The sequence below is a fragment of the Gopherus evgoodei genome, chromosome 4, assembly GCF_007399415.2.
Source record: "Gopherus evgoodei ecotype Sinaloan lineage chromosome 4, rGopEvg1_v1.p, whole genome shotgun sequence".
Lineage (NCBI taxonomy): Eukaryota > Metazoa > Chordata > Testudines > Testudinidae > Gopherus > Gopherus evgoodei.
In genome coordinates, this window is record NC_044325.1 from 49,355,927 (window position 1) to 49,382,161 (window position 26,235).

The 26,235-nt window shown below is 43.6% G+C and overlaps 1 protein-coding gene across 10 annotated transcripts in view; it reads right to left on the minus strand.

Annotated features, from left to right (window-relative positions):
- Positions 1-7,133: 7,133 nt before the first annotated feature.
- PRORP (protein only RNase P catalytic subunit) overlaps positions 7,134-26,235 on the minus strand; it is an 88,742-nt gene continuing 69,640 nt past the window's right edge. For 8 of the 10 annotated variants that reach the window (XM_030559274.1, XM_030559272.1, XM_030559276.1 and 5 more), the window contains exons 6-8: positions 13,679-13,827; positions 11,098-11,293; positions 7,134-7,284 (exon numbers count right to left, since the gene is read on the minus strand). In XM_030559274.1, the coding sequence (XP_030415134.1) occupies positions 7,156-7,284; positions 11,098-11,293; positions 13,679-13,827 (474 nt within the window). In that variant the 3' untranslated portion in view covers positions 7,134-7,155. Of the gene's footprint in view, positions 7,285-11,097; positions 11,294-13,678; positions 13,828-26,235 lie in introns of those variants that run through there. The other 2 variants (XM_030559279.1, XR_003999979.1) reach the window with 2 other exon arrangements.

The following is a 26,235-nucleotide window of genomic DNA, read 5'->3' on the forward strand; positions in this document are numbered from 1 at the left end:
ACACTGAAAAACTGCTGTGGTTCACATCTGACATGTTTAGAAATGATTCATCAAAAATTTCAGACAGTTTGGTCTCAGAAAAAACTCTTTCATATAAAAAACTACATCTCAAAATAATATTTTAAAATAATTTGGTTTTGTAATAAAATATGTTCGTCAAGTTCTCTTTTTTTAAAGAAGGAAATCTATTGACCTCAGAATAGAAGTTTGGGCTTTTATTTCTGGACAATATTTTTCCACAGCTGCATCATTATATCGCAAGACATTTGAAAGACTGATTCTCTATGTTAGTATCTAGTACAGAGGGAAATTCCCCACCATAAAACCATGAACATAATCCTCTGTTGGCATTGGATTTTTCCTGCTGGGAATTATTATTATTTTATTTTGTAATTATATCATTAAAAGATCTGGGAAAGCTATGTTCCAATATCCATTTCCCTTTTAATATAATAGAACTAGGTGGAATATGTCTCTTTGGCAAAATGCTGCATGTTTGCATCTGCATTTTGGATCATGTATATTTCATGCATTTATAAAATTACTTTATTGAATTTATCACAAGAGAACAAAAAGTCTCTCTGTGCATTAAAATACACTGGCACTGTCCTCAATAGTAGGGGTTCTCAAACATCATTGCACCGCAACCCCCTTCTGACAACAAAAATTACTACACAACCCCCGGAGCGGGGAACCAAGGCCTGAGCCTGCCCAAGCCCCATCACCTTGAGTGCAGGGAGACAAAGCTAAAGTCCCACAGCCCCAAGCTAGGGGGCCAAATCTGAAGCCCAAGGGCTGAAACCCTCAGGCTTGGGCTTGGGCTCCGTCCTGTCCCCAGCAAGTTTAAACCAGCCCTGGTGACCTCATTAAAACGGGTCATGATCCACAGTTTGAGAACCACTGCCCTATAGTAAGTAACCCACTCCATAGGCACACAGAGAAAAAAATATAAATACAGCAGTGCAAATATTGGAAATATATGGGGATAAAGGAGATAGCTTCCAGAATCTTTTTGTTCCTTTTGGAAATGCAGTTGGAAGGGGAAATGGAGAGAATTACTGAATATTGAGTCTAGTTGCCAAGCAGTTGTGGCAGTAGGTTATAAACTCAAGTATTTTGGATCAAAGATTCAATATCTCTTTCAGACCCATGATGGATAAAAAAACAAAAAGCTACCCAATACCAAAGGGCATGAGAGGGTGGATGACAAACTCCATTCAGAGCGCATCTCCACCAGTTGCCTCAGCCCATGCAGCATGTTAAGAAACTTCACACCATGCTTTTATATCAAAATACCTGCCAAGAAATAAAATGAATTTTTTTAGTCCAGTCATCCTCATCTCTCTCAAAGTCTTATAACAATCACATGCTCTGCCACAGGAAATCAGAACTACACAGGAAGGCTGTCGTCTCTGGCTTTTTTAGTTAATATAGGGTATGTCTACACAGACCTGGGAGATGCAACTCCCATCTTGGGTAGATGTGCATGCACTACCTCGACTCAAGCTAGCCAATGCCCCAGTAGCAGCCATCTCTATCCAAAGCGCACAATTGAAAAATGTGGATCAATTCAAGTATCTGGGCAGTACCATCTCCACTGAGGGTTCCCTTGACAAGGAAATTGCCTTCAGAATTAGTAAAGCCAGCCAGGCCCTTGGCTGACTTTGAATAGAAGTCCTCAACCAGCACAACATCCATCTCTCTACCAAAAACTGAAGATCTATAGTGCAGTAGTTTTAACATCTCTCCTGTATGTTTGTGAGCCATGAACTTTCTATAGATGGCATATCAAATGAAGGCTCCACTGGGGCTGGGCATGAGTGGTTTGGGGTGTGGGAGGGGCTCAGGGCTAGGGCAGAGGGTTGGGGTGCATGGGTGAGGGCTGCAAGGTGGGGTCAGGCCCACATGCTCAGGGTTTAGCTGATTGCCATATTTGGGGTCGGGAAGGAATTTTCCTCCAGGGCGGATTGGCAGGGGCCCTGGAGGTTTTTCGCCTTCCCCTGCAGCGTGGGGCACGGGTCGCTTGCTGGTGGTTTCTCTGCAGCTTGAGGTCTTCAAACCATTTTTGAGGATTTCAATAACTCGGTCCTGGGATAGGGGTTGTTATAAAATTGGATGGGTGGGGTTCTGCCTTGTGCAGGAGGTCAGACTAGATGATCAGATTGGTCCTTTCTGACCTATGAGTCTATGAGTCTATGAGAAGTTCATGGTGCAGGAGGTGGCTCAGGGCTGGGGCAGAGGATTGGGGGGGGCATGAGGGCTCTGGCTGGGAGTGCGGGCTCTGGAATGAGGCAGGGCTGGGGATAAGGAGTTAGGGGTTCAGTCAGGCTGCCCTGGGGCTGGGGCCAGAGAGGACTCCACAGTCCCCCCAGCCCTCTCCTCCCCAGCAGCAGCAAGCTCCAGGAGAGGGGTCCCCCTCACCTCCCACCCCAGCAGCACACTCACCCGTCACCATCACTGCATGTGCTCCTAGGGGCCGGGCCCCTCTCAGGTCCAGGAAGCCTCCTCGCCTCTGCTGTGGTGGGTGCCGGGGGCGGGGGGAGCAGGGAAGGGCTGCCATAATGTGTGTGCCTCCTCCACTCCTCCCTCCACAGGCAGCGGCTGTGCTGCCACCTCAGCCTGCTGCCAACACAGCTCCCTTTTGTAGCTGGTAGCGGCCGGTGAGGGAGCACAGCACAGCAGCAAGGCAGCTGCTTGCTGCCCAGGGCACAGGCAGGACCTGGGGGATGTGCGTGGGGGCAGCAGGCAGGGCCGGAGAACACTCCGGGAAAGGCACGCAGGGACAGCAGGTGGAGCTGGGGAATGCACCAAGGGAGGCGGGTGGGGCGGCAGGTGGGGCTTGAGGAGAAACCTGGCCCTGAACGTTAATGGAGCTGGGCCCCCAGGCCCTGAATTTGCTGGAGCACGGGCACCACGGGCCCATATAACTCGCCACCCCGGTCGTCCATACAAGCACTTCAAAGACAGCCTGAAGAGCAGTCTGCAATAGGTTGACACTAATCCCAAACTTGAGCAAATGGCTCAAGACAGGACTCACTGGCGGTCTCTGACAAGATCAGCATGCATCAGTTTCGAGCGAGATTGACAGAATCATTTCCAGGCTGCACACGAAAGGTGCCATAGAGCTGTATCTTCAAACATCATGGATACAGACTTCCTATGCTCATAGGGTATAGTGACTCTGTACTTCAGTCATATGCGTAGCCACAGAGCAGATTTGTGATAACATTGTCATCATTGGCAGCAATGAACTACCAGTCTCAGCTCAAGCTAGCACCTAAAAATAGCAGTGTAGCCACAGTGGCACAGGCAACAGCTCAGGCTAACCACTTAAAGTACAATGCCGCCTAACCCCTGTTAGTCAGGGGACTAGCCCAAGCAGCCATCTGTGTCCCTGCAGCCACACTGCTACTTTTAGGTGCTAGCATGTGTCTGTCCACCCACCCAGGGAATTACACTTCCCAGCTGCCATGTAGGCATACACTTAGTGCTAATGAATGATAAACGGACATTCCTGGAGATTGAAAATCTATTTAAAGAACAGTAGGATCAGTTCAAGCTTCCTCATGGGGCTTGTACTGTCCTTCTAAAGTTTAGAATCTAAACAATGGAGACTTTCATCCTTCCTATATATAAAAACTTCTTAACAATAATTTCATACAAGTCCTGCGGTGGGGCAAGGAAGGGTGGGGCAAATGGGGAAAGGAGGTGGGGTGGGGTGTGATGGCAGGAAGAGGTAGTGGGGAAAGAAAGAAGATGGGATAGAGCAGGGGGAGGTGGGAGGGAGATAGTGCAGGGGAATCTGGGAGTGAGAGGAGGAGGATGGGGGAGGTGACAGTGGGGAGAAGAAGGAGGGGATGGGGCAGGGGACAGTGGGGAGGTGAAGAAGCAGTGGGGAAGGGGGATGGGATGGGGAAGAAAAGGGTACAGGGGAATGAGCGGGGTTGGGGGGGAGCCTGGTATATGGCTTCTCCTTGGTAGCAGCAGCAGCTGGGGCTACTCTGTTAAGCAGGCCAGTAGAACCCCCACTCCGATAAGCCTCACCTCCCCTGCACCTGGACCACCCTGATAAGCCCCCACACCCAGACTCCCACCCCACTGAGCCCCAACCAGCTGCACTCAGACCCCCCACCACTAAGTCCCCCCCAAACAAATGCCCCCAGCGAGCCCCAACCACCTTCAACTGGACCCCCTGCAGAGTCCCATTGCCTCTGCACCCAGAACCCTTCAATGAGCCCCTTGACTCCAGATCCCCCACTGAGCTACTCACACCCAGATTGCCCCACACAGAACCCTCTCACCCCCCCACGTGGATCCCCCCACACTAAGCCTCTCCACACTTGGATCCTGCTGGGTTGAACCTGCCTACCCACACCTAGTATGCATGGTGAAGAAGGGCAGGGACCCAGGGTGTTTCTGGGGCAGGCCTGGCCTGACCCTTGCACTGTGTCAAGGTCCAGTGCAGCTTCATTACCAAGTCCCTGTCCTGGGGGAGGAGGGGCTGCATGTGATCTCCTGTCTCCGTGCAGTCAGTGGCCTGTGCTCCCCACTGCCATGCTGGAGTCTCCACATTTATTTATTGACACATACAATTTGCAGAATTTTAAAATATTGTGCACAGAATTTTTTTTTTTTGGGGCACAGAATTCCCTCAGAAGTATACTACGTGGTACAAACCCAAAGCTTCCAGTAATCATTTTGTAAGAAAATTGTCTTTTGCTGGTAGATCATTTTGTTTTGGTCCTTAGATTTGATTTCAGTTAAGTTCCTCTGATTTCCCTTTAAATATTCAGTAACAAATTGTGACATTTACTGGTATCTCCTAATTTATTATTTTAACATTAGTTTTTTGGAATCCCACCCATTCCAACCTGCTGGAAGTAGTCCAAGCATGGAGTTGTATTTGTTTATATGAGCTGTCACCTCCGAAAGTCAAAGTCATTATCCAGTCCCAAATAATCTCTATGGATAGATATCAAGTGAAGAGTTTGTGGCTTAGATGCTGTGACCGGGCTTCTAGTGGGGAACCAGCTACAGTCACTCAATGAGGGTGAACTGCAAAGATTGGGGCAGACAGTCCTCATAAAGGTGAGTCTAAATGGCTTAGCCCTTTGCAATAAAATGCTGAGGTTAGCCTCTCCTTTGGAACAGTAAGGCTTGGGGAAAAATAAGGCCAAATGAATCCACTGGCTGAGACTGAAATTTTTGACAACTTGCCTGTGCAGAGATATACCTTGTCTGTATAAAAAAATACATATGGTGGATCTGTCATACAGTCCTGAATGTCACCAGCTCTCCTCGCTGATCTGACTGCAATTAAAAATACATTTTTCAGAAAACAGGTTCAAATGGTGGGACCATCAGGGCAGATAAAGCCAAGTTAAGCCCCCTACAAAAAGAACAGTTCTTTAATTGGAGGAAAAACTCTGACACGATCCCTCAGAAACTTCACAGTTGGGTGTGAAGAAACTGTACGCAGGTGATGTGCCAAAAAAGCAGCTAGGTAAATTCTGATCAAGCTAACAGAATCCCTTGTTCACACCCTACACACTATTGTAATAATCTACGTACAAAGTATGCCCTGTAAGATATCATTTGAAGACTCATAATTTGCTGGTCAGTATCATGCTGATAAAACATGTATTTTCCCATGTTCCAAATCCCACAGCCCTGCTCAAACAGAAGTTGACAAATAGGTCTGTCCTAAACAAAGGAATGAGTGCTCTGCTTAATTTGCATTTAAATAGTAAACAAAGTAATCAAGCAGGGAGCAAAGAAAGCTCAAAGAGGTGAGGAAAAAGCAGCAGGGAAAATCCTTCCTCATAGACTTTATGTCTCCTGGTGCATAGCTGGAAATGTTGTTCAAGAGAGGGACTGAAACTATAAAAAGGAGGTACAAACACCCCCCACCTATCGTATGCACACTTGAAGTGACAAAGGAACATTTGTTGGACTCTGGGGTAGGCTTTGGTCAGTAAGACTGCTGAAAGCATATAATGAGAAACTTTGCTTGAATCTGCTATAGTTTATGGAGTTGGGTATTAGTAAACATCTTATATTTATTTTTCTTGTAACTATTTCTGATCTTTATGCCTCATTATTTGTACTCACTTAAAATCTCTCTCTTTGTAGTTAATAAACTTGTTTTACTGTTTATCTAATCCAGTGTATTTAAATTGAAGTGTCTGAAAAACTATTTGAAATAATAAATTGGCATATTATTCTGCTAAAGTAATAACAGACTTAATATAACTTGCAGCGTCCAGGAGAGGGCTGGGCAGCACAGGACATACATTTCTGGTGGAAAATCTAAGACTGGTGAAGTGCAGTTAGACAACACCCTGCAGTATAACCACGGCTGCTGAAAGCCAGAGCGTAAGTGTGTATGGCAGGCTGCAGTTACACACAGACATTCAGCGTGTGGCTTGCATGCTGGAAAACTGTTTGTGAGTGGCCCAGGTGGGAACTACTTCATGTGGTAAGAGGCCTATCAGCTTTCTTATAATGCAAAACTTGACAGTGAATTTTTCTTCAGATACTTCCACAAAGATTAATATTGCATTTGCATCTGACTTTCTCGTATAAGGATGGTAGATAGAAAAAAACAGGATTCACAACTGTCAGACAAATAGTTAATAAATAATGATAATGGTTTACAACACTTTTTCTGTAATGTATACCACTTTTGCTGTCTTCTAATTAACTCAAGTTTCTATGAGAGGCTATACAAAATTCAGCAGTGTCATATTATTGCCCACAGTAAAGTCCCTAATATGATCAATTTTTATTTAAAAAACAAACTACTATTTTAACTAAGAAAGAAGATTTTATATCTCTGGAAATTTAGAAGCTAAAATTTATTAGGAGGATCTATGGACCATCCTAGTGCTTAATCCCTTCATCACCTCATCCCAATAAAATCTTAATAAATGGTGCTACAACAAATCTCTTATTTACTACAGGGCAAAATGAACTCTGACTTCAATGGAGTTACAGCAGGTATGAATTTGGTGAACTATGTTTACTGAACATTTCGTCAGCTGCAGGGTTCATATTTGGTGTATTAATTCCATGACTGTGCATGATCACTGTATTCTGCCTGTTAGCAACAGTAGCAAACAATTGTAGTTTTAGTTTGTAAAACTGCATTCTTTATTATTTCCGTTGAAGGCAAAGCCATTTTGTTGGCACTTCATAGGAATATCTTTCCACCAGCTGTTCATCATAGGGAATATGCCAAGTGTCACCAGTAGTCTGTACCACGGTGTCGTAAGTGAGAACAGGCTGTGGGTAAAGACAAGAAAAAAATGTTAAATTGATTTTGCTCAATGGAAAAAAAAATAAAAATGTTGTAATGACTAGCAAACATTTCCTGTTGTTTCTCAGGAGTATCAGTGGAAAGCTGTTGGATGGTTTTGCAGAACAGCAAACACAAAAAGCAGAGCATGTTAAAGGAAATAGATAGGTAGTCTGACTGCAAGCAACACTGGATATTTCTGTTCATAAACCTTGCACCCAACCCACCTAAGAAGTGTATAAATCCCAGTTAATATAAATATACAAAATGTTAACAGAGTCCTAGTATTCTTCTCTAACTATATTCTGTTGAACTCAAAAAGCACCACCACAGGAATCTCTTTGTTGACTTCAAGATTTCTACTGTTTACTTGATCTTTTTCATTGGACCATGACTCATCTCAATATTTTTTCTCTACACAGAATCTTTCTGGTTTGTGTACCTTTAAATATCTGATCTTGATATGAAGACATCAAGAGATAGAAAAGGGGTCAGCAACCTTCGGCATGAGGCCCATCAGGGTAATCCGCTGGCGGGCTGCAAGACATTTTGTTTACATTGACTGTCTGAAGGCATGTCCACCCGCAGCTCCCAGTGGCCGTGGTTCGCTGTTCCTGGCCAATGGGAGCTGCAGAAAGCGGCGAACCGCGGCCACTGGGAGCTGCGGGGGGCCATGCCTTCAGACGGTCAATGTAAAGAAAATGTCTCACGGCCTGCCAGCGTTATTACCCTGATGGGCCGCGTGCTGAAGGTTGCCAACCCCTGAGATAAAGAATCCACCATTTTCCTTAGTAGTTTGTTCCACTGGTTAATCAACCCTAACTGTTTAAAAATGTGCGCCTTATTTCTAAATTGAATTGTTCGGTTTTAACTTCAGTCCTTGGTTCTAATTATGCCTATCTCTGCTAGATTAAAGAGCACTTCAGTAGTTGGTATTTTCTGTTCGTGAAGCTACTTACATACTGTAATCAAGTCACCTCTCTTCTTTTGATAAATTAAACAGATGAAGCTTTTTAATTCTCTCAATGAGAGGTATTTTCTCCAGCCCTTGAATTTGTTTTGTGGCTCTTTTCTGCATTCTCACCAATTTTTCAACATTCTTTTAAAACTGTAGACACCAAAGCTGTATGCAGTATTCTATTATTGGTCTCACCAAGAAACAGCAAGTTGCCTTCCTCCAGCCAAAACTACGCATACTATGCTCAGTAGGTCATCACTCATTTAGCTGTATACCGATTGCATACCTGACTAATATAATGTATCTTTTTACTGCACCAATACTTATCTGTGAACCTACCTGTTTAGAACATTGCTGCACTGAATACCTGTATTTGTCTGTGAACACGTCTTTAAAAGGGAATAAAAAATGCATTCTATTTTGGGATTAAAAATACACACTTTACAGAAGAATTGAAGAGGGGAATGATCTGTTTTTATGCTTATAACAGATGCAAAAAAAGCAGAATTTGGAAGCTAGATATGAAGGGCTATAAGTGTATGTCTACACTGCAGTGTAAACCCAGTCTTGAGCCTAGGTTCAAGCCTAATTCCCCTTGTGTGTACATTGCAATTGCACTAATCCAGGGTCCCAGGACCCTGCAGGTCTGGAGGGTCCAAACTCAAGGTGAGCTGGGAACCAGGAGTCAAACCCTATTGCTTTGCAGTGTAGACACCATTTGACTCAGGTCCCAGGAGTCGGCTGGAAGTATCCCACAATTCCACAGGACAAGCCCTCTCTATCCTAAGAATCTTCAATCCACTCTATTGAAAATGTAACCCACCCCCTTCTTTGCAAATGGCAGCAGCTGAGGTCACTGTTAACCCATTCTCTTCTGATCACTGGTCTGCTAGTACGCTATCAGAGAGCCTCCTGGGTTTGCAATGAAGAGCAAACCAGTCAAGACTTTTGCAAAATGAGCTGCTTCCTGGCAATGTGCAGGGTGGGTAGTAAAGTTTTTCCACAGTACACCATGGTCCTAGGCCTAGAGTGGCAACATTTCAGGGGTGGGGGGCACTAGGGATTCTGGGATACAATTTACTTTACTAGGGTTGAGTTGGGTCTGTGCCCTGCAGTGTGGACACCAGAGCCCTATGCTTGAGCAAAGGTTAGAAAAGGGTTAAAATATAATGTAGACACTCAAGCCCATGAGTCCCTGTTATAACTATAAAGGGAAGGGAACAGCCCTCCTGTGTACAATACTATAAAATCCCTCATGGCCAGAGACTCCAAAATCCTTTTACCTGTAAAGGGTTAAGAAGCTCAGGGAACCTGGCTGACACCTGACCCAAAGGACCAATAAGGGGACAAGATACTTACAAATCTTGGTGGGGGGAAGTCTTTTGTTTGTGTTCCTTTTCGCTGAGAGGATTTTACCTCTGTTTGCTGTAATTTTGAACCTAAGGCTAGAGGGGGTTCCTCTGGGCTATATGAATCCGATTACCCTGTAAAGTACTTTCCATCCTGATTTTACAGAGATGATTTTTACCTTTCTTTCTTTAATTAAAAGCTTTGTTTTTAAGAACTTCATTGATTTTTCCTTGTTTTAAGATCCAAGAGGATGGGATCTGGGCTCACCAGGAATTGGTGGGGGAAAGGAGGTGGGATGGTTAAATGCTCCTTGTGTTAAGATTCAAGGGGCTGGATCGGTGTTCACCAGGAACTTGGTGAAAAAGTCTCTCAAGGCTACCCAGGAGGGGAAGGCTTTGGGAGGAAAGGGGTGTTCCACACTGAGGAATCTGGATGATGGCAGCAAAACCAGTTCTAAGCTGGTAGTTAAGCTTAGAAGTGTTTATGCAGTTCCCCACATCTGTACCCTAAAGTTCAGAGTGGGGGAGGAACCTTGACATGGTGGCAGAGCGGTGGGATCATTTTAAACCAAAAGCCAGTAGGATTTTTTTTTCTCCTTTCTAGCTGCTTAGAAAGCAGCCTGAAGGAAGAGGTGTTAAAGTTTTTTTAACAAGGGTCCTTGTTAAGAGAAGGCTTCAAGCTGTGAGCAAGTAGCCAGAAAAAGGAACATTTACAAGTTGAGAAAACAAACATTAAGACTAAAACGCCTTGCCTGGCTGTTACTTACAAGTTTGAAACATGAGAGATTGGTTCAGAAAGATTTGGAGAGCCTGGATTGATGTGATGTCTGGTCCCTCTTAGTCCCAAGAGCGAACAACCCCCAAAACAAAGAGCACAAACAAAAGACTTCCCCCTACCAAGATATGAAAGTATCTTGTCCCCTTATTGGTCCTTTGGGTCAGGTGTCAGCCAGGTTTCCTGAGCTTCTTAACCCTTTACAGGTAAAAGGATTTTGGTGTCTCTGGTCATGAGGGATTTTATAGTATTGTACATAGGAGGGCTGTTCCCTTCCCTTTATAGTTATGACAGCCCCTAACACAGGTCAGCTGACTCGAGTCCCACTAACGGTGCACTTACATTGCAGTATAGACATACCCTCAGGGTAAAATTTTTAAGTATGTCCACCTATGATACATTTTACCCAAAAGGTCTGTAAAGGCAAACATGTAACTCTGCAGGTAAGCATATGTTTATGCCCTTGAAGTGTCACTTTCTTGTCTATTAATCAGTCCTCTTGCCTACAATGGCAAATCACACATTTTGTGAGCAAAAGTGCTATTTGAGAGTGAAACTGGAGTTTTGAGCACACTGCCTCTTATGTCCTCATCCATACAAATTCTGCCCTTAGGTCTCAATAGGAATTTTTTCTACATTTTTTTATTAGTTGTGGCTCATATTTTATGCATTTAATGAGTATGTTCTGTATGTTTTCTGAAGAGAACAGAGAACTTACCTGAAATTCTATTCTCTTTCCTGGCCAGTAGTGGGAAAGCACCATTTGGTGTCCACGCTGCCACTTAAAGAACAGATGCCGAGTAAGATTGTCGGGAAGACAAGCCTTGTGATCTCGCAGGAGGTCTCTAGTAAGAAACTTACAATGATTTCCTGAGTGAAGAGTGGCATATAATAGGAAGGGGTCATCTTCTGACCTAAATAAACCACAAAGAGGAAAGATGGACGTCACTCATGGGCACTAAAAGGATGCAGGAAATGAACCAAGCATTCAGCTGAATTTTAATCATCATCATTAATGCAAATTCCCATCACCACTAAGCTCTCTGTTAAAACAAATAACTTTTCCTGTTTACCACAAAGCATCCAAATGTTCAGAAGGGAATTAAAATTTAGCTGCCTAGTAGAAAGAATGTATTCCTTCCCACTACAACACAGCAAGTAACAAAATGGTAACGTACCATGTGATTTAACAATAAACTGCTACTGTGAACAGAAGCACTAATAGTCAGATTGTGTCTTCAGGGGTCCCACAAACTTGCACAAAACTGTACTGCATCCATACAGATCAATAATTTCATGCAAGCATCTGATAGCGTCTCTAGTGCTGGGGTCGACAACCTTTCAGCACTGGTGTGCCGAGTCTTCATTTATTCACTCTAATTTAAGGTTTTGCATGCCAGGAATATATTCTAACATTTTTAGAAGGTCTCTTTCTATAAGTCTATAATATATAACTAAACTATTGTTGTCTGTAAAGTAAATAAGGTTTTAAAAATGTTTAAGAAGCTTCATTTAAAATTAAATTAAAATGCAGAGCCCCCCGGACCGATGGCCAGGACTTGGGCAGTGTGAGTGCCACTGAAAATCAGCATGTGTGCCGCCTTCAGCACATGTGCCATAGGTTGCCTACCCCTGCTCTAGTGTCATGCATAACACAGTGTAACTCTGATTCCTAGACTTGTGGGTGGGTTCATTCCCAAGCGAAGACTTTTTCAGAGAATATACTCGACTTCATCTTCATTGAAATGAGACAGATGTGAGATGGGGAGGGGACATTAATTTTTTTATTAAACTTTTTATCCCTCCCTGAGAAAAGCCCCATTACATAACAACAGCTCTGCAATTCTACAGTACTTTTCATCCAAGGATCTAAAAATAGATAAGTCAGAAGAACTGCTGCACATTTATTATAGGTGGAGCCCGCAGGTGTATCTATAGTTAACACTGTGCATTACAAGATTCTGTTTTCAGTTGCTTACAACTTTGCCAGACTTTAACCATTCAGTTTGAAATTTTCTATGCTGGGTTTCTGCTCAGGCTGGATAGTGTGTTTTTTTTGTTTGTCTGTTTTTTTTTTTCTGAAGTTTCAGCAAAATTGGTTTACCTGTTTCTCAGAAGATTAAGAAAAAATGCAGTTTTGCCCATGTTAAAAATTATTACAACCGTTTTGCCAACAAGCTCTTTATCATCTCCGAATTGGAGCAGGAACTTAAACTCAGCATAGTGGACAGGGGAATCTTTGTCAGGGATGGGAATTTCCTGTTCCCATGAAAAACAATCCCATTTGGCCAAGTGATGAGCTTTTGAAAAAATCTTAGCTAAATTCTCTGTAGATTCCATCTACATTTAGCTTCCAAACTCTAACAAGTCTCTACTGAGCATGTGTGAACTAAGATTTTTCAAAAACTCTTCCCTTTCCAGAACCTGGAGCAGAACTCAAGGTTCCCTACTCTCAGCAGTCCTCTGCTGTCAAGAAATATTTGGCAAAATGTGCATGTCATCCCTTCTAGTATTGGTCCACATAGAGCAGTGGTTTTCAACCGGTGGTCCGTGGTCCCCTGGTGGTCCACAGACTATGTCTAAGATTTCCAAAGGGGTCCGTACCACCATTCAAAATTTTTTAGGGATCCACAAATGACAAAGGTTGAAAACCACTGACATATAGGATGACAATCTATACTATCAGTTAATCTGTTAGCTCAATTGGCAGGGGTCTAGCTGTGGATCTAAAGGTTCCTACCCTGCTGATGATCCATATAGGTGTCAATATACATACAGATGCATCTACACAGCACTCAAACACCCGTGGCTGGCCCAAGTCAACTGACTTGGGCTCGCTGCGCTTGGACTGTGTGGCTGTAAAATTGCTGTGCAGACATTCAGGCTCAGGCTGGAGCCTGAGCTTTGGGACTCCATGAGGGGTGAGGGCCCCAGAGCCTGGGCTCAAACCTGAGCTGGAATATCTACACAGCAATTTTTTGCCCTACAGCCCGAGCTGGCTGACCCGGGCCAGCTGCGGGTCTTTTATTTCAGTATAGACATACCCTAAGACTCTACATTATTAGAGTTCTGTATTTTAGCACAATTTTTAATCTGTTTTCTCTGTCCATTTAGACTGTAAACTCCATGGAGCAAGGAATATATTGTTCTCTTTTGCATATACAGGGCTGAGCACTGTCAGTGCTTAATAATAAATAGTATTGTAGTAAGTCACAAAATTAGATGGTTTAAGTAATTAAAAATAAAAATGAATCTAGTTTTGACCACCAGTAAATTGAATCATCATCTTCAATATTTACACATTTTCAGCAAAGAAGAAGTCTGCTTTCTTCTGCATAGCAGCCACAATGTGCCTTTTCCAGCTATAAGACCCAGTCAGCATGTGTTTGCGGCCCAGCACGAGCAACCGCAGATTCTGCTGTGCCAGGTGGAAGACAACATCACAAAGCTGCAGGAAACAAAAGCAAAAGCACAGACTGTTTTAGCTGTAAAAAAAAGAATGACAGGAAATATATTTTCTTCTCTATGTCTTTAGTCATGGGATTCCTATCATTTCGCTGGACAGTCTCCCAGGAATCTTTCCTAGGGTCAGCAGTAGGTAGGAAACTCTCATTTTTAAGTATAAAAAAATTAACTAAACTGTTAAAAACTGTCAATTATCAAACACATACACAAAAAGAAAAATGTACTGCTTTAAACTTCTGCAACATTCTTGTAATTAATACATAGGAATTGATGCAGAGCTCCCTGGACAGCTCAACAGGTAAGAGTCAAATGGAAGACTTGAATCATCTTGGGATTCTCGCACCAGGAATGGTGCTGAGGTGAAGCCTTGAGCTTAGTCAAGGAAGTGAGAAAGGCTTGATTATTTAGCCTGTACTGCTCCAGTAGCACCACCTACTGTACTGGTTGCAAAAGTATAATTGACCAGTACTGCTCTAAAAGAGGAAGAGAGACTATAAAAGAGGTCGGCAACCTTTCAGAAGTGCTGTGCCGAGTCTTCATTTATTCACTCTAATTTAAGGTTTCGCATGCCAGTAAAACATTTTAATGTTTTTAGAATGTCTCTTTCTATAAGTCTATAATATATAACTAAACTATTGTTGTCTGTAAAGTAAATAAGGTTTTTAAAATGTTTAGGAAGCTTCATTTAAAATTAAATTAAAATGCAGAGCCCCCTGAACTGCTGGCCGGGACCCAGGTAGTGTGAGTGTCACTGAAAATCAGCTTGCATGCCACCTTCGGCACGCATGCCATAGGTTGCCTACCCCTGCTATAAAAGTATGAAGGGGTTGATGAAAGCATCATTAAAACCAGTATCAACCAATGCATGAATCAATATTCCAGGGTGGTAAAAGTCATCCCTATGCTAGATTTTCCACTGAGGGACTGTACACCAAAGGTGCAAGTTAGAACTGCACCTGTGCCATTCTAACTTGTGCTGGGGCCAGGTCACTGAGGATCAGGGAGCCACAACTGGCTCCCTGTGGTCTTCCCTCTCCATTGCACCCAGGCAGAGATCGGACAGGGTGGAGAACCTAACCCTTTAAGTACACTGAATGCACATATGGATTGATTGCAAATTAATAGCATTACCATATTGACCAAAAAAGGAGGAAAATTAGTTCCTGAGATTGCAGTACATTGCCTGGGGACTATACATACAAATGCTTTAGCAAAGAGAGCTCCCTAATTCTTTATTGCTATTGCCTCCACAGTCTGTTAGTATTTTTTCCTCTATCACTGCTGACTTCCTAGCCTTCTCCCCTGCCTCTCCTCTCCCTTGTTTCTTCTCCCACCCTCTCCTCCTCTTTGTGACTGTCTTCAACAGGCTCCTTTGTCATAGAAAAAAGACAGGGTTCACTTAGTAGCCACGGAAGTGGGAAAGGGAGCCAAAAATGTTTTATGGTTTATTGTCTGCTGGCTCTCCTAGCTGCTGCTGCTATAATACTGGAATGATGGGGGTGAAGGCTCTGTACACTGAGTCCTGGTCTAGACTACAAACTTACGTCAGTATAACTGTGTTGGTATCCACACCCCTGAGCAATGCAGTTATACTAACCTAACTCCTAGTGTAGACAGTGCTATGTCAATGAGAGGGCTTCTCCCATTGCCGTAGCTACTGCATCTCGGGGAGGTGGACTACCTACGCCATCAGGTGAAGCTTTCCCATTGCCATAGGTAGTGTCTTCACAAAGCGCTACAGTAGCACAGCTGCACTGGCGCAGCTCTGTAAGTGTAGACAAGCCCAAGTTTAAAGATGGGCCTAGGTGGTCTCGGTGCTGGAGCGAAGCACTGGAGTTACTAGTGACTGACAGAGTTGGCTGCCGTTTGTAGGAGATCATGCTAGACATCCAACATTTCTTTACATACATGGGGTCTACTTTCCTCTGCTTAAAAGAAATAGCTCATAATATGGCTAGACAATAACTAAATAATATGGTTTTAGCCTATAAAATGGCAGATAAAGTAAGTTGTCTGACATGCTCTCTCTCTCTTTTTGTTGCAAGGATAGGTTCCTGGGTTTACAGCTGACTTAGAACAATGATTCCTTAGCTCTCATCCAACAAAGCCTGATGTCAACTCTGTCCACATATCTATTCACATATCTTTTCAGAGGACACCATCATAGGACTTAATCACATTAGCCACACTATCAGAGGCTCGTTCACCTGCACATCTACCAATGTGATATATGCCATCATGTGCCAGCAATGCCCCTTTGCCATGTACATTGGACAAACTGGACAGTCTCTATGCAAAAGAATAAATGGACACAAATCAGACGTCAAGAATTATAACATTCAAAAACCAGTTGGAGAACACTTCAACCTCCCTGGTCACTCAATTACAGACCTCAAAGTCGCAATACTCCAACAAAAAAACTTCAAAAGCAGACTCCAGTGAGAAACTGCAGAATTGGAATTAATTTGCAAACTGGACACCATTAAATTAGACTTGAATAAAGACTGGGAGTGAATGGGTCGTTACACAAAGTAAAAACTATTTCTTCATGCTAATTTTTTTCCCTACTGTTACTCACTCCTTCTTGTCAACTGTTGGAAATGGGCCATCCTGATTATCACTACAAAAGTTTTTTTTTCTCCTGCTAATAATAGCCCACCTTAATTGATAACTCTTGTTATAGTTGGTATGGCAACATCCATTTTTCCATGTTCTCTGTGTTTATATACACGTTCCTACCGTATTTTCGTCTGCATGCATCCGATGAAGTGAGTTTTAACCCACAAAAGCTTAAGCTCAAATAAATTTGTTAGTCTCTAAGGTGCCACAAGTACTCCTCGTTCCTTTTGCTGATACAGACTAACACGGCTACCACTCTAAAACCTGTCAGATTATATATATTTTTAAAAAAACAGATTTCCTTATCTATGTTCCTAATAACACATTAGAGCTGAAATAATTTTAAAGTTCAATTATATTTTCTCACTATTTATGTTGTTTACTTTTTGCATATTTCAACTGTACAGGGATAATTGATTGGTCTGTTTCACTTTTTTATAGTCACTTTCATTCTCCAGCGCAGGCCAGGTGCTGCAATGTTTGGGATGCAAACTCTGAAGGAGAACATGTTTGGTTTCTTAAAACTGTTTCCACAGAAATTAAAAATCTTAATGGAAATACTTTTGGTGGTTTTCTAAAAATTGATTGCTACAACATGTAGAGCCAGATCCTAAGCTGCTGTAAGTCAATGCTACTCCAATGTACTGATTTATACTACTTGAAATGTTTAAATTTCAGGCCAAAAGTTTAAAGGAAGATACAACTCTTCTTTTTGCCATTTACATCATTTCCACTCAAATGCCTATTTGCCATAATCCCACCTAACTAACCAGTTCACACAGCCTTTTCATTATGCACAAAAACCTTTTTTTTAAATAATGAATTCTTCAGGGCAAGGATATATTGCTTTAATAAAACATTGTGTTCAAAGTATTTCTACGTAGTAGAATTAACTGCATGCAATGACTTTCAGGAAATGAAATATGACTTTGGGTAAAGCATCACACAGTGGGCTGAGAATGGCAGAGAGATTTTCTGAGTAATCCTAGACAGCAAATTTTCCATTTTTGATAATGGTACAGTAGCGATTCTATAGTTGCTGTAACTAGCATATTCTTAAAAGTGACCTAAAGAGAAAAAGGAAATGGACTTGTGCTTTCTTTTTGCCTTTTTTTTTTTAAATGTACAAGACGACTGAAAGGTTGGGATGTGGAGTTGTTTGATTTTTCCCCCCAGCTTGTTTTTTGACTTAAGACTATAAAATCTTAGGTTTGGCCCACACACAAACTGCCACCCAAATAACTAAACTGGTTTTAATTAACAACTAATATTTTGTTTCTGAAGTTTATGTATGGACATTCTTATTTTGAAATACAAGTGTCTTATTTTGATTTAGCATAAGTCAATTCCTATCTCACTTAAAAGTAGGCCTGCTCTACTGGTTTAAATAAAAGTGTAATTTTAAACTGATTGAGTTATATCAGACACACATAAACAGTTTAAACCTAAGTTATGTTGGCTTACCTTGCACATGTAAATTTAGAGTATTTAAAAGTAAATTTACTTTTACTCCGAAATCAGAGTGCCCACACACAGAACTTGCACCAAAATAACAAAAGGTGCAAATTACAACAAATTTATTATTTCGGTGTAAGTTTGTCTGTAGACCAGCCCTCGGTCAATGAGAAACTGGTTCAACTAAACTCAGAAAAGGCATTCAAAGTGAAATAAGTTTGTCTACAGAGGAGTTTGCACTTTAACTTGTACAGACAACCCTTTACGCAGTCTTAATAAAAAAACTCTTTGTACTTATCCAGGGTTCACCCTGCTTGGTATCAAGGGGATGTCATAATCCTACTTTCTCTACTCATTCACACAGGCTTCCTGAAAAAACAAGACCAGACTTTTAATGAAAAAATCATTTTTTTAAAATTTTCTCCATCAAACCCCTTCACCATCCCTCCTCTCCAAAAAAATCCCCAAACCCAAACACCCAACTTTCAGGTCGTCTTTATACATCACGAGGAGCAAAAGACCATTTTAAAAACCCTTTGTAGGTCACACTTATCTTCTCCCGTTTCCTGGAGTTTCCCCTGTAAACTGAAGCATCTTGACTGATTGATGATCATCTTTGTTTCTGACCCCAAAATGAAACTATGAAGGTGTTGGCATTTATCTGGTACTGGAGAGGGGTGGCTACAGTTTTTTGTCTCCCTGCATAATAGTAAAAGTAATACTTGGTATACATTTTTATATCTCTTTGAAAAAAACCCAAATCCTGAGTTTTTTTCTCAATTTATTCCACCTCTCTACCTCACGCAAAGTCCTTACTCTGCCTTCGTTGAAATATTATATGAGGAAAGACCAAGATTTGATGCAGTATTTTAGGATTATGATAAATGAATTTGTTGGACTCTAGGGTCTTGTGTTATTTGTAGATTTGATGCTCACCACTGCAGCATCTAGCCACTGTACAAAATTTAAAAATTTAAAATAGAAACACACAAACAATCTTCAAAGAGTGGAAAATCCCACCCTTTTGATTCTTATTGGATCTTCCTGGCTGAAGCATCAATAACTATGTGAAAGCTAGACTGGAAAGGTACATGGCTTTGCACTGTTCCTTTAAGCTATGTAAATTGGACTCTGATGGATTAGGAGGGGGTTGGCTGAAAAGAGGTGACCTGAAAAATTCAAGTATCAGAGGGTAGCCGTGTTAGTCTGGATCTGTAAAAGCAGCAAAGAATCCTGTGGCACCTTATAGACTAACAGACGTTTTGGAGCATGAGCTTTCGTGGGTGAATACCCACTTCCTCAGATGCATGTAATGGAAATATCCAGGGGCAGGTATATATATGTGTGCTAGCAAGCAAGCTAGAGATAACGAGATCAGTTCAATCAGGGAGGATGAGGCCCTGTTCTAGCAGTTGAGGTGTGAAAACCAAGAGAGGAGAAACTGGTTCTGTAATTGGCAAGCCATTCACAGTCTTTGTTCAATCCTGAGCTGATGGTGTCAAATTTGCAGATGAACTGAAGCTCAGCAGTTTCTCTTTGAAGTCTGGTCCTGAAGTTTTTTTGCTGCAGGATGGCCACCTTAAGGTCTGCTATAGTGTGGCCAGGGAGGTTGAAGTGCTCTCCTACAGGTTTTTGTATATTGCCATTCCTAATGTCTGATTTGTGTCCATTTATCCTTTTCCGTAGAGACTGTCCAGTTTGGCCGATGTACATAGCAGAGGGGCATTGCTGGCATATGATGGCGTATATTACATTGGTGGATGTGCAGGTGAATGAACCAGTGATGGTGTGGCTGATCTGGTTAGGTCCTGTGATGGTGTCGCTGGTGTAGATATGTGGGCAGAGTTGGCATCGAGGTTTGTTGCATGGATTGGTTCCTGAGCAAGAGTTATTATGGTGTGGTGTGCAGTTACTGGTGAGAATATGTTTCAGGTTGGCAGGTTGTCTGTGGGCAAGGATTGGCCTGCCACCCAAGGCCTGTGAAAGTGTGGGATCATTGTCCAGGATGGGTTGTAGATCCTTGATGATGCGTTGGAGGGGTTTTAGCTGGGGGCTGTATGTGATGGCCATCATCAAGGATCTACAACCCATCCTGGACAATGATCCCACACTTTCACAGGCCTTGGGTGGCAGGCCAATCCTTGCCCACAGACAACCTGCCAACCTGAAACATATTCTCACCAGTAACTGCACACCACACCATAATAACTCTTGCTCAGGAACCAATCCATGCAACAAACCTCGATGCCAACTCTGCCCACATATCTACACCAGCGACACCATCACAGGACCTAACCAGATCAGCCACACCATCACTGGTTCATTCACCTGCACATCCACCAATGTAATATACGCCATCATATGCCAGCAATGCCCCTCTGCTATGTACATCGGCCAAACTGGACAGTCTCTACGGAAAAGGATAAATGGACACAAATCAGACATTAGGAATGGCAATATACAAAAACCTGTAGGAGAGCACTTCAACCTCCCTGGCCACACTATAGCAGACCTTAAGGTGGCCATCCTGCAGCAAAAAAACTTCAGGACCAGACTTCAAAGAGAAACTGCTGAGCTTCAGTTCATCTGCAAATTTGACACCATCAGCTCAGGATTGAACAAAGACTGTGAATGGCTTGCCAATTACAGAACCAGTTTCTCCTCTCTTGGTTTTCACACCTCAACTGCTAGAACAGGGCCTCATCCTCCCTGATTGAACTGATCTCGTTATCTCTAGCTTGCTTGCTAGCACACATATATATACCTGCCCCTGGATATTTCCATTACATGCATCTGAGGAAGTGGGTATTCACCCACGAAAGCTCATGCTCCAAAACGTCTGTTAGTCTATAAGGTGCCACAGGATTCTTTGCTTTTTGAAAAATTCAGTCATAGACTCTCCACGGAGTACTTCCAGTTACCAGATCCCCCTACCAAGTTCAAAACTAAAGGCTGACAGGTTTGTATAATTTTTGGCGATGCCCAGAACGGGTCCAAGTTTCATCCCCGCGCACGCGCACACACACACACACTGGGGTAGGGGTGCAGGATGGGGAGCAGGGGATGGGCTCTGAGAAGGAGTTTGAATACAAGGTCTGAGCTGGGGCAGAGGGTTAGGGTGCAGGAGGGGACGCGGGGGACAGGCTCTGGGAGGGAGTTAGGGTGTCGGGTGCAAGCTGGGGCAGGGGGTGGGGTACAGGAGGGGATGCAGGGGGCAAGCTCTGGGAGGGAGTTTGGGGGCAGGGGGCAGAGTCTGGGCTGGGGCTGTGGGTTGGGGTGCAGGAGAGGGTGAGGGGTGCAGCGCTGACCTCAGGTGGCTCCTGAAAGCAACCCGCACACCCCTCTGGCAGAAGCTCCTAGGTGCGGGGCTGGAGGGGTCTCCATGCACCGCTGCCCACAGGCACCATCCCTGCAGCTCCCATTGACTGCAACTTGGGATGGCAGCAGCGTGCGGAGACATGCTCCCCCCCAAGGGGCAGCAGGAACATACTGGCCACTTCCGAAAGCAGAGCAGGCAGGCAGGAAGCTGCCTTAGCCCTGTTGTGCTGCCGGTGGAGAGACCCAGCCCCAAACTCTGGTGGAGAAGGGCCCCTGTGCTCTCAAATTGGTGGAGCATGGGCCCCACAGGCCTATACAACTTGCCGCCCCTGCTGATAGGAAGAGTCCCTCAACTGATTTCAGTAGTCACAATGAGACACTAAAGAAGGGGCAGTGCTAAGACCAGTCTACATATGGCCTCAATTCAGCAATCAGGATAACTACTCCGGTGCTGCCTCTAAGGCCATGTCTACACTAACCGAGCTTAGACGCTGTTGCGATCGATGCAGCGGGGGTCAATTCATTGGCTCTAGTGAAGACCCGCTAAATCGACTGCAGAATGCTCTCCGGTCAACTCCAGTGCTCCACTGGAACGAGAGGAGTAAGGTAAGTTGATGGGAGAGCATCTCCCATTGATGCAGCACGGTGTAGACACTGCAGTAAGTTGACCTAAGCTATGTCAACTCCAGCTACATTATTCACATAGCTGGAGTAGCGTAACTTAGGTCGACATACCCTGGTAGTATAGACAAGACCTTAGTGTGTCAGCATTTGCAATGATGGAACGTATTGGGGTTTGCTCCTACTTGAAGTAGGAATAAAACTTGACAAATTCAATCAGAGCAAACCCTTCCAAGTCCATGTTTACACTTAGGGGTCAACAATGGCCAAAGACTGTTGAATTGGGGCTACACCTGAATGTATACAAGGCTTAGGGAAGCTAGATCCCTGCCCTTATGCGTTTAAAAATCATAAAGAACATGACTAGACTGTAAATGCTAGTAATTTGGACTTTCTGCTCCCAGAGAACACAGCTCCTATCTTAGTGGCACCAGTGATTCTGTACTTTAAAGTGGAAGTTACTTCCACTGAATAAGGGAAACAAAGTTTAAGTGTTTGGGGAAACATTTTGGAGGTCTGAGTATTAAATTGCTTCAGTTTTGCAATGGAAAAACTAACAGTTAACTAAAATAAGAAGAAAATCAAGTGGAATTACCATAAGAAGAGAGATTAAAAATCCTTCATGTGCAATAGCACCACCCTCCATATTCCCTTAAAATTAACCTTTATTCATACAAACTAAGATGTTGCCTGAACCCTAGAATAATGCATTTTTGCCATTTAAAAAAAACATGATCCCTCCTGAATACTCCTGTTTTTGATGCTACTTTACTAAAGGGTACTTTGTGTCTAATTTTAGACTTGTACATTTATTTCTGGTGGTCTACACATAGTCACAACACTTGTGCTGGGGGATTTCCTAACTGAGTATACTCCCACGCCTGACTGTTTCTCAAGAAAGGAAGACATCAGACATACCATCAAACTACTTTTAGTCATAAAGAAAACAGATTATAGCACAAGTAACAAGGAAAGAGCAGCAGAAGTTCCTTGCCTAAAAAGGCACAAATAAACCTTTTCTTGATCTCTCAAATAATTCAAACAGTTATCTAAAAAATAAAGTTTCCTAATTACTCTTCCATGTAACTGCATAACGCAAATGTGCTTCCTGTAATAAGATTCCATGCAGCAGAATTTGTATGAAAGTTGCCACACCACTTAAGTGTGCAAATATCAGCTATGCAAATGGATAATTTGTTCATCAGGAAGTCTTTGGAAGACTATTGAAAAAAATGGCACAAATACACACATGCCACTTGAGAATTCTCATAATCAGCTCCTCTCCATCCACAACATTTCATGTTAACTTGAGCCTGACAGCCTTACTGACCTCAGTAAGGACCAGTGAGTGCCTTTGACATGTTATTCAATCAAATCTAGGATTCCACCTCCAGCAGTGAACAGAAACTGATGCTTCAAAGAAAGGTGAAAGCATCCTGTAATTCAGCCAACTAATTGTGCATTGCCATGGAGAAAAAATACTTCCTAACATTTACAGGCAATTAATTTATTCCCTGAAAATTTAGGATTGCTTTCCCTACATCATCTTAGCTTGCACAATTACAAGTGTTATCCAGTCTCAACAAATCCTACTAAATTACCTGTCTGAATGTATTCCTGTGTTACCCAATCCCACATGAAGAATAAGCTGTATAAAAAGTTTCCTTATTTTTTAAAATATGTGCTGCTCTCTAGTTTCATTCAGCATCCTTTGCTCTCATATTGAGAACACGGTAAGGAGGAGGAGGAAGCAGTTAGTTCTCATTCTACCTAGAGGCTGCTCTAGCTTTTTTGCCACCCCAAGCACAGTAGTCAGGCTGCCTTCGGCAGCATGCCTGCGGGAGGTCCCCAGTCCCGCAGATTCAGTGGCTTGCCTGCGGGAGGTCTGCCGGTCCCATGGCTTCGGCATACCTGCCGCCGAATTGCTGCCGAATCTGTGGGACCTCCTGCAGGCATGCCGCTGAAGGCTGCCTGACTGCTGCCCTCACAGGGACCAGCAGGGTGCTCCCCCACGGCTTGCTGCCCCAGGCACACGCTTGGAGTGCTGGTGCTTGGACCCGCTGCTGATTCTACCCTACATTATTTTGTTCTCATTCTAGTACTTATTACCCTTCCCCTAGTTGAATGGAATCTCTTGTTGGTCTTCAAGTGTATGGCTTCTGATGGTATAAACAATGATTGTTGTTAATCTGCACCATGCCATTTAACCAGTTTGCTTGCTCTTTGCTGAACATCTGCAATCTCTGTTTCTTGAAGGGAGGTGAATAAAATTAATAAAACAATGATAATGTACACAAATAAATATACCATTCATTTGAGGATCTCAGCGCATATTACAAATTTTCAATAATAAAGTCACACAACATCCCTGAGAAATAGGTATTATAATCTCCATTTTGCAGATGATGAAAATGAGGCAAGAAGAGGTTAAATAGATTTGTCCATGTTCACACAGCAAGTCACTGGTAGTGCAAAGAAGAACTCAAAACCACAGACACATGTTCTGCCAGCACATGAACACAGTTCTTAAGGAACAGGCACATAGCTGTTTTGTCACTGTCATCATTTAATTCATTCTTACTTTCTATTCCCTTTTACATATTTCAAAGCAACATTATTCCTTTCCAAGTGCTGCCGTGCACTGGGCAGACATTTTCACTGAGCTATTTATGAAGATTCTGGATTTTCTCTCTGAAAGGATCCTGCCAGGGCCAGTACAAGGATGTATCGCGCCCTAGGCAAAACTTCTACCTTGCGTCCTCCCCCATTCCCGAGCCCTGCGGCAACTCCCTGCCTCTCCCACCTTGAGCTCCCCCCCCCGCCCGTGGCAGCTCCCCCCTCCACCTGAGGCGCCCCCCCGTGGCAGCTCCCCCCTCGCCCTGAGATGCCCCTCCCCCCCGTGGCAGCTCCCCCAGCCCAGGGTGCCGTGCTGCAGCTCCCCATCCCAGTTCACCCCTGCTCCGCCTAAGCTGATTGGCGCCGCAAGCCTGGGAGGCGGGAGAAGTGAAGCAGTGATGGCGTGCTCGAGGAGGAGGCGGAGCAAGGACGGGGAGTTCCCCTGCATGCCGCCTGCCCTTTACTTGCTGCAGGCGGCCCTCCCTGCGCCCCCCTGCCCCAGCTCCCTCCGTCTAAATGCCGGCGGCGACCGGGGTGGCCGAAGATCTGGCTGCCGCAGTCGCCGCCAAAGAAAATGCCGCCCCTGAAATCCTAGCACCCTAGGCAACCGCCTAGGTCACCTAATAGGTTGCATCAGCCCTGGATCCTGCTAGTTCACAACCTATCATATTAACAGTTTCTTCCCTGTTTGCATTTGTTCTCATTTATGAAAATTACATTTAAATTTTCCTCTGTCCAATCCCTTAATTTAAGTAGAGCCTTCTTGAATTTCTCCTTAACTTCAGCATTTTCTAATAATTTACACAATCTGGAGTTCAAAATATTTTGCTAAATTAGGCTTGGATGAGCTCTGTGTAAGTGCAGCTCTGTGCCTGCCTGGAGCCCTACTAAACCACAGGAATCTGCCTGTACAGAGGTCACTGCAGGATCTGGGTCCAACTGTTCACTTAGTCTTCCAAACAGTAAATAAATACGTCGGGGCTGCTCCCAATTCTGTTCTCTGATCACAGAGTCACAGACTTCAAGGTCAGAAGGGACCATTATGATTGTCTAGTCCAACCTCCTGCACAATGCAGGCCACAGAATCTCACCCACCCCTGTAATAAACCCCCAACCTATATCTGAGTTACTGAAGTCCTCAAATCATGGTTTAAAGAGTTCAAGGTGCAGAGAATCCTCCAGCAAGTGACCTGTGCCCCACACTGCAGAGGAAGGCGAAAACCCCCCAGGGCCTTTGCGAATCTTCCCTGGAGGAAAATTCCTTCACGACCCCAAATACGGTGATCAGCTAAACCAGGAGCAAGACTCACCAGCCAGACACCCAGGAAAGAATTCTCTGTAGTAACTCAGACCCCACCCCATCTAACATCCCATCACAGGCCACTGGGCATATTTACCACTAATAGTCAAAGATCAATTAATTGTCAAAATAAGGGGCTGCTAGAAAGCAGAGTCTACTGTATACACAACATGCAATACCTCCTGACATATATACACTGCTGCTTTACAGGGTTCTGATGGCTTCTGGAGCATAGAGAGCTCACAGACTATTTAAAGGGATGACACCCACTTCCTGTACTTATGTAAGTGAGATCAGCATCAGAGGCTAGATGCCTCAAGGGAATCAGCAATCATAGACTTTAAGGTCAGAAAGGACCATTATGATCATCTAGTCTGACCTCCTGCCCAACACAGGCCACAGAATCTCACCCACCCACTCCTGTATCAAACCTGTGTCTGAGCCACTGAAGTCCTCAAATCA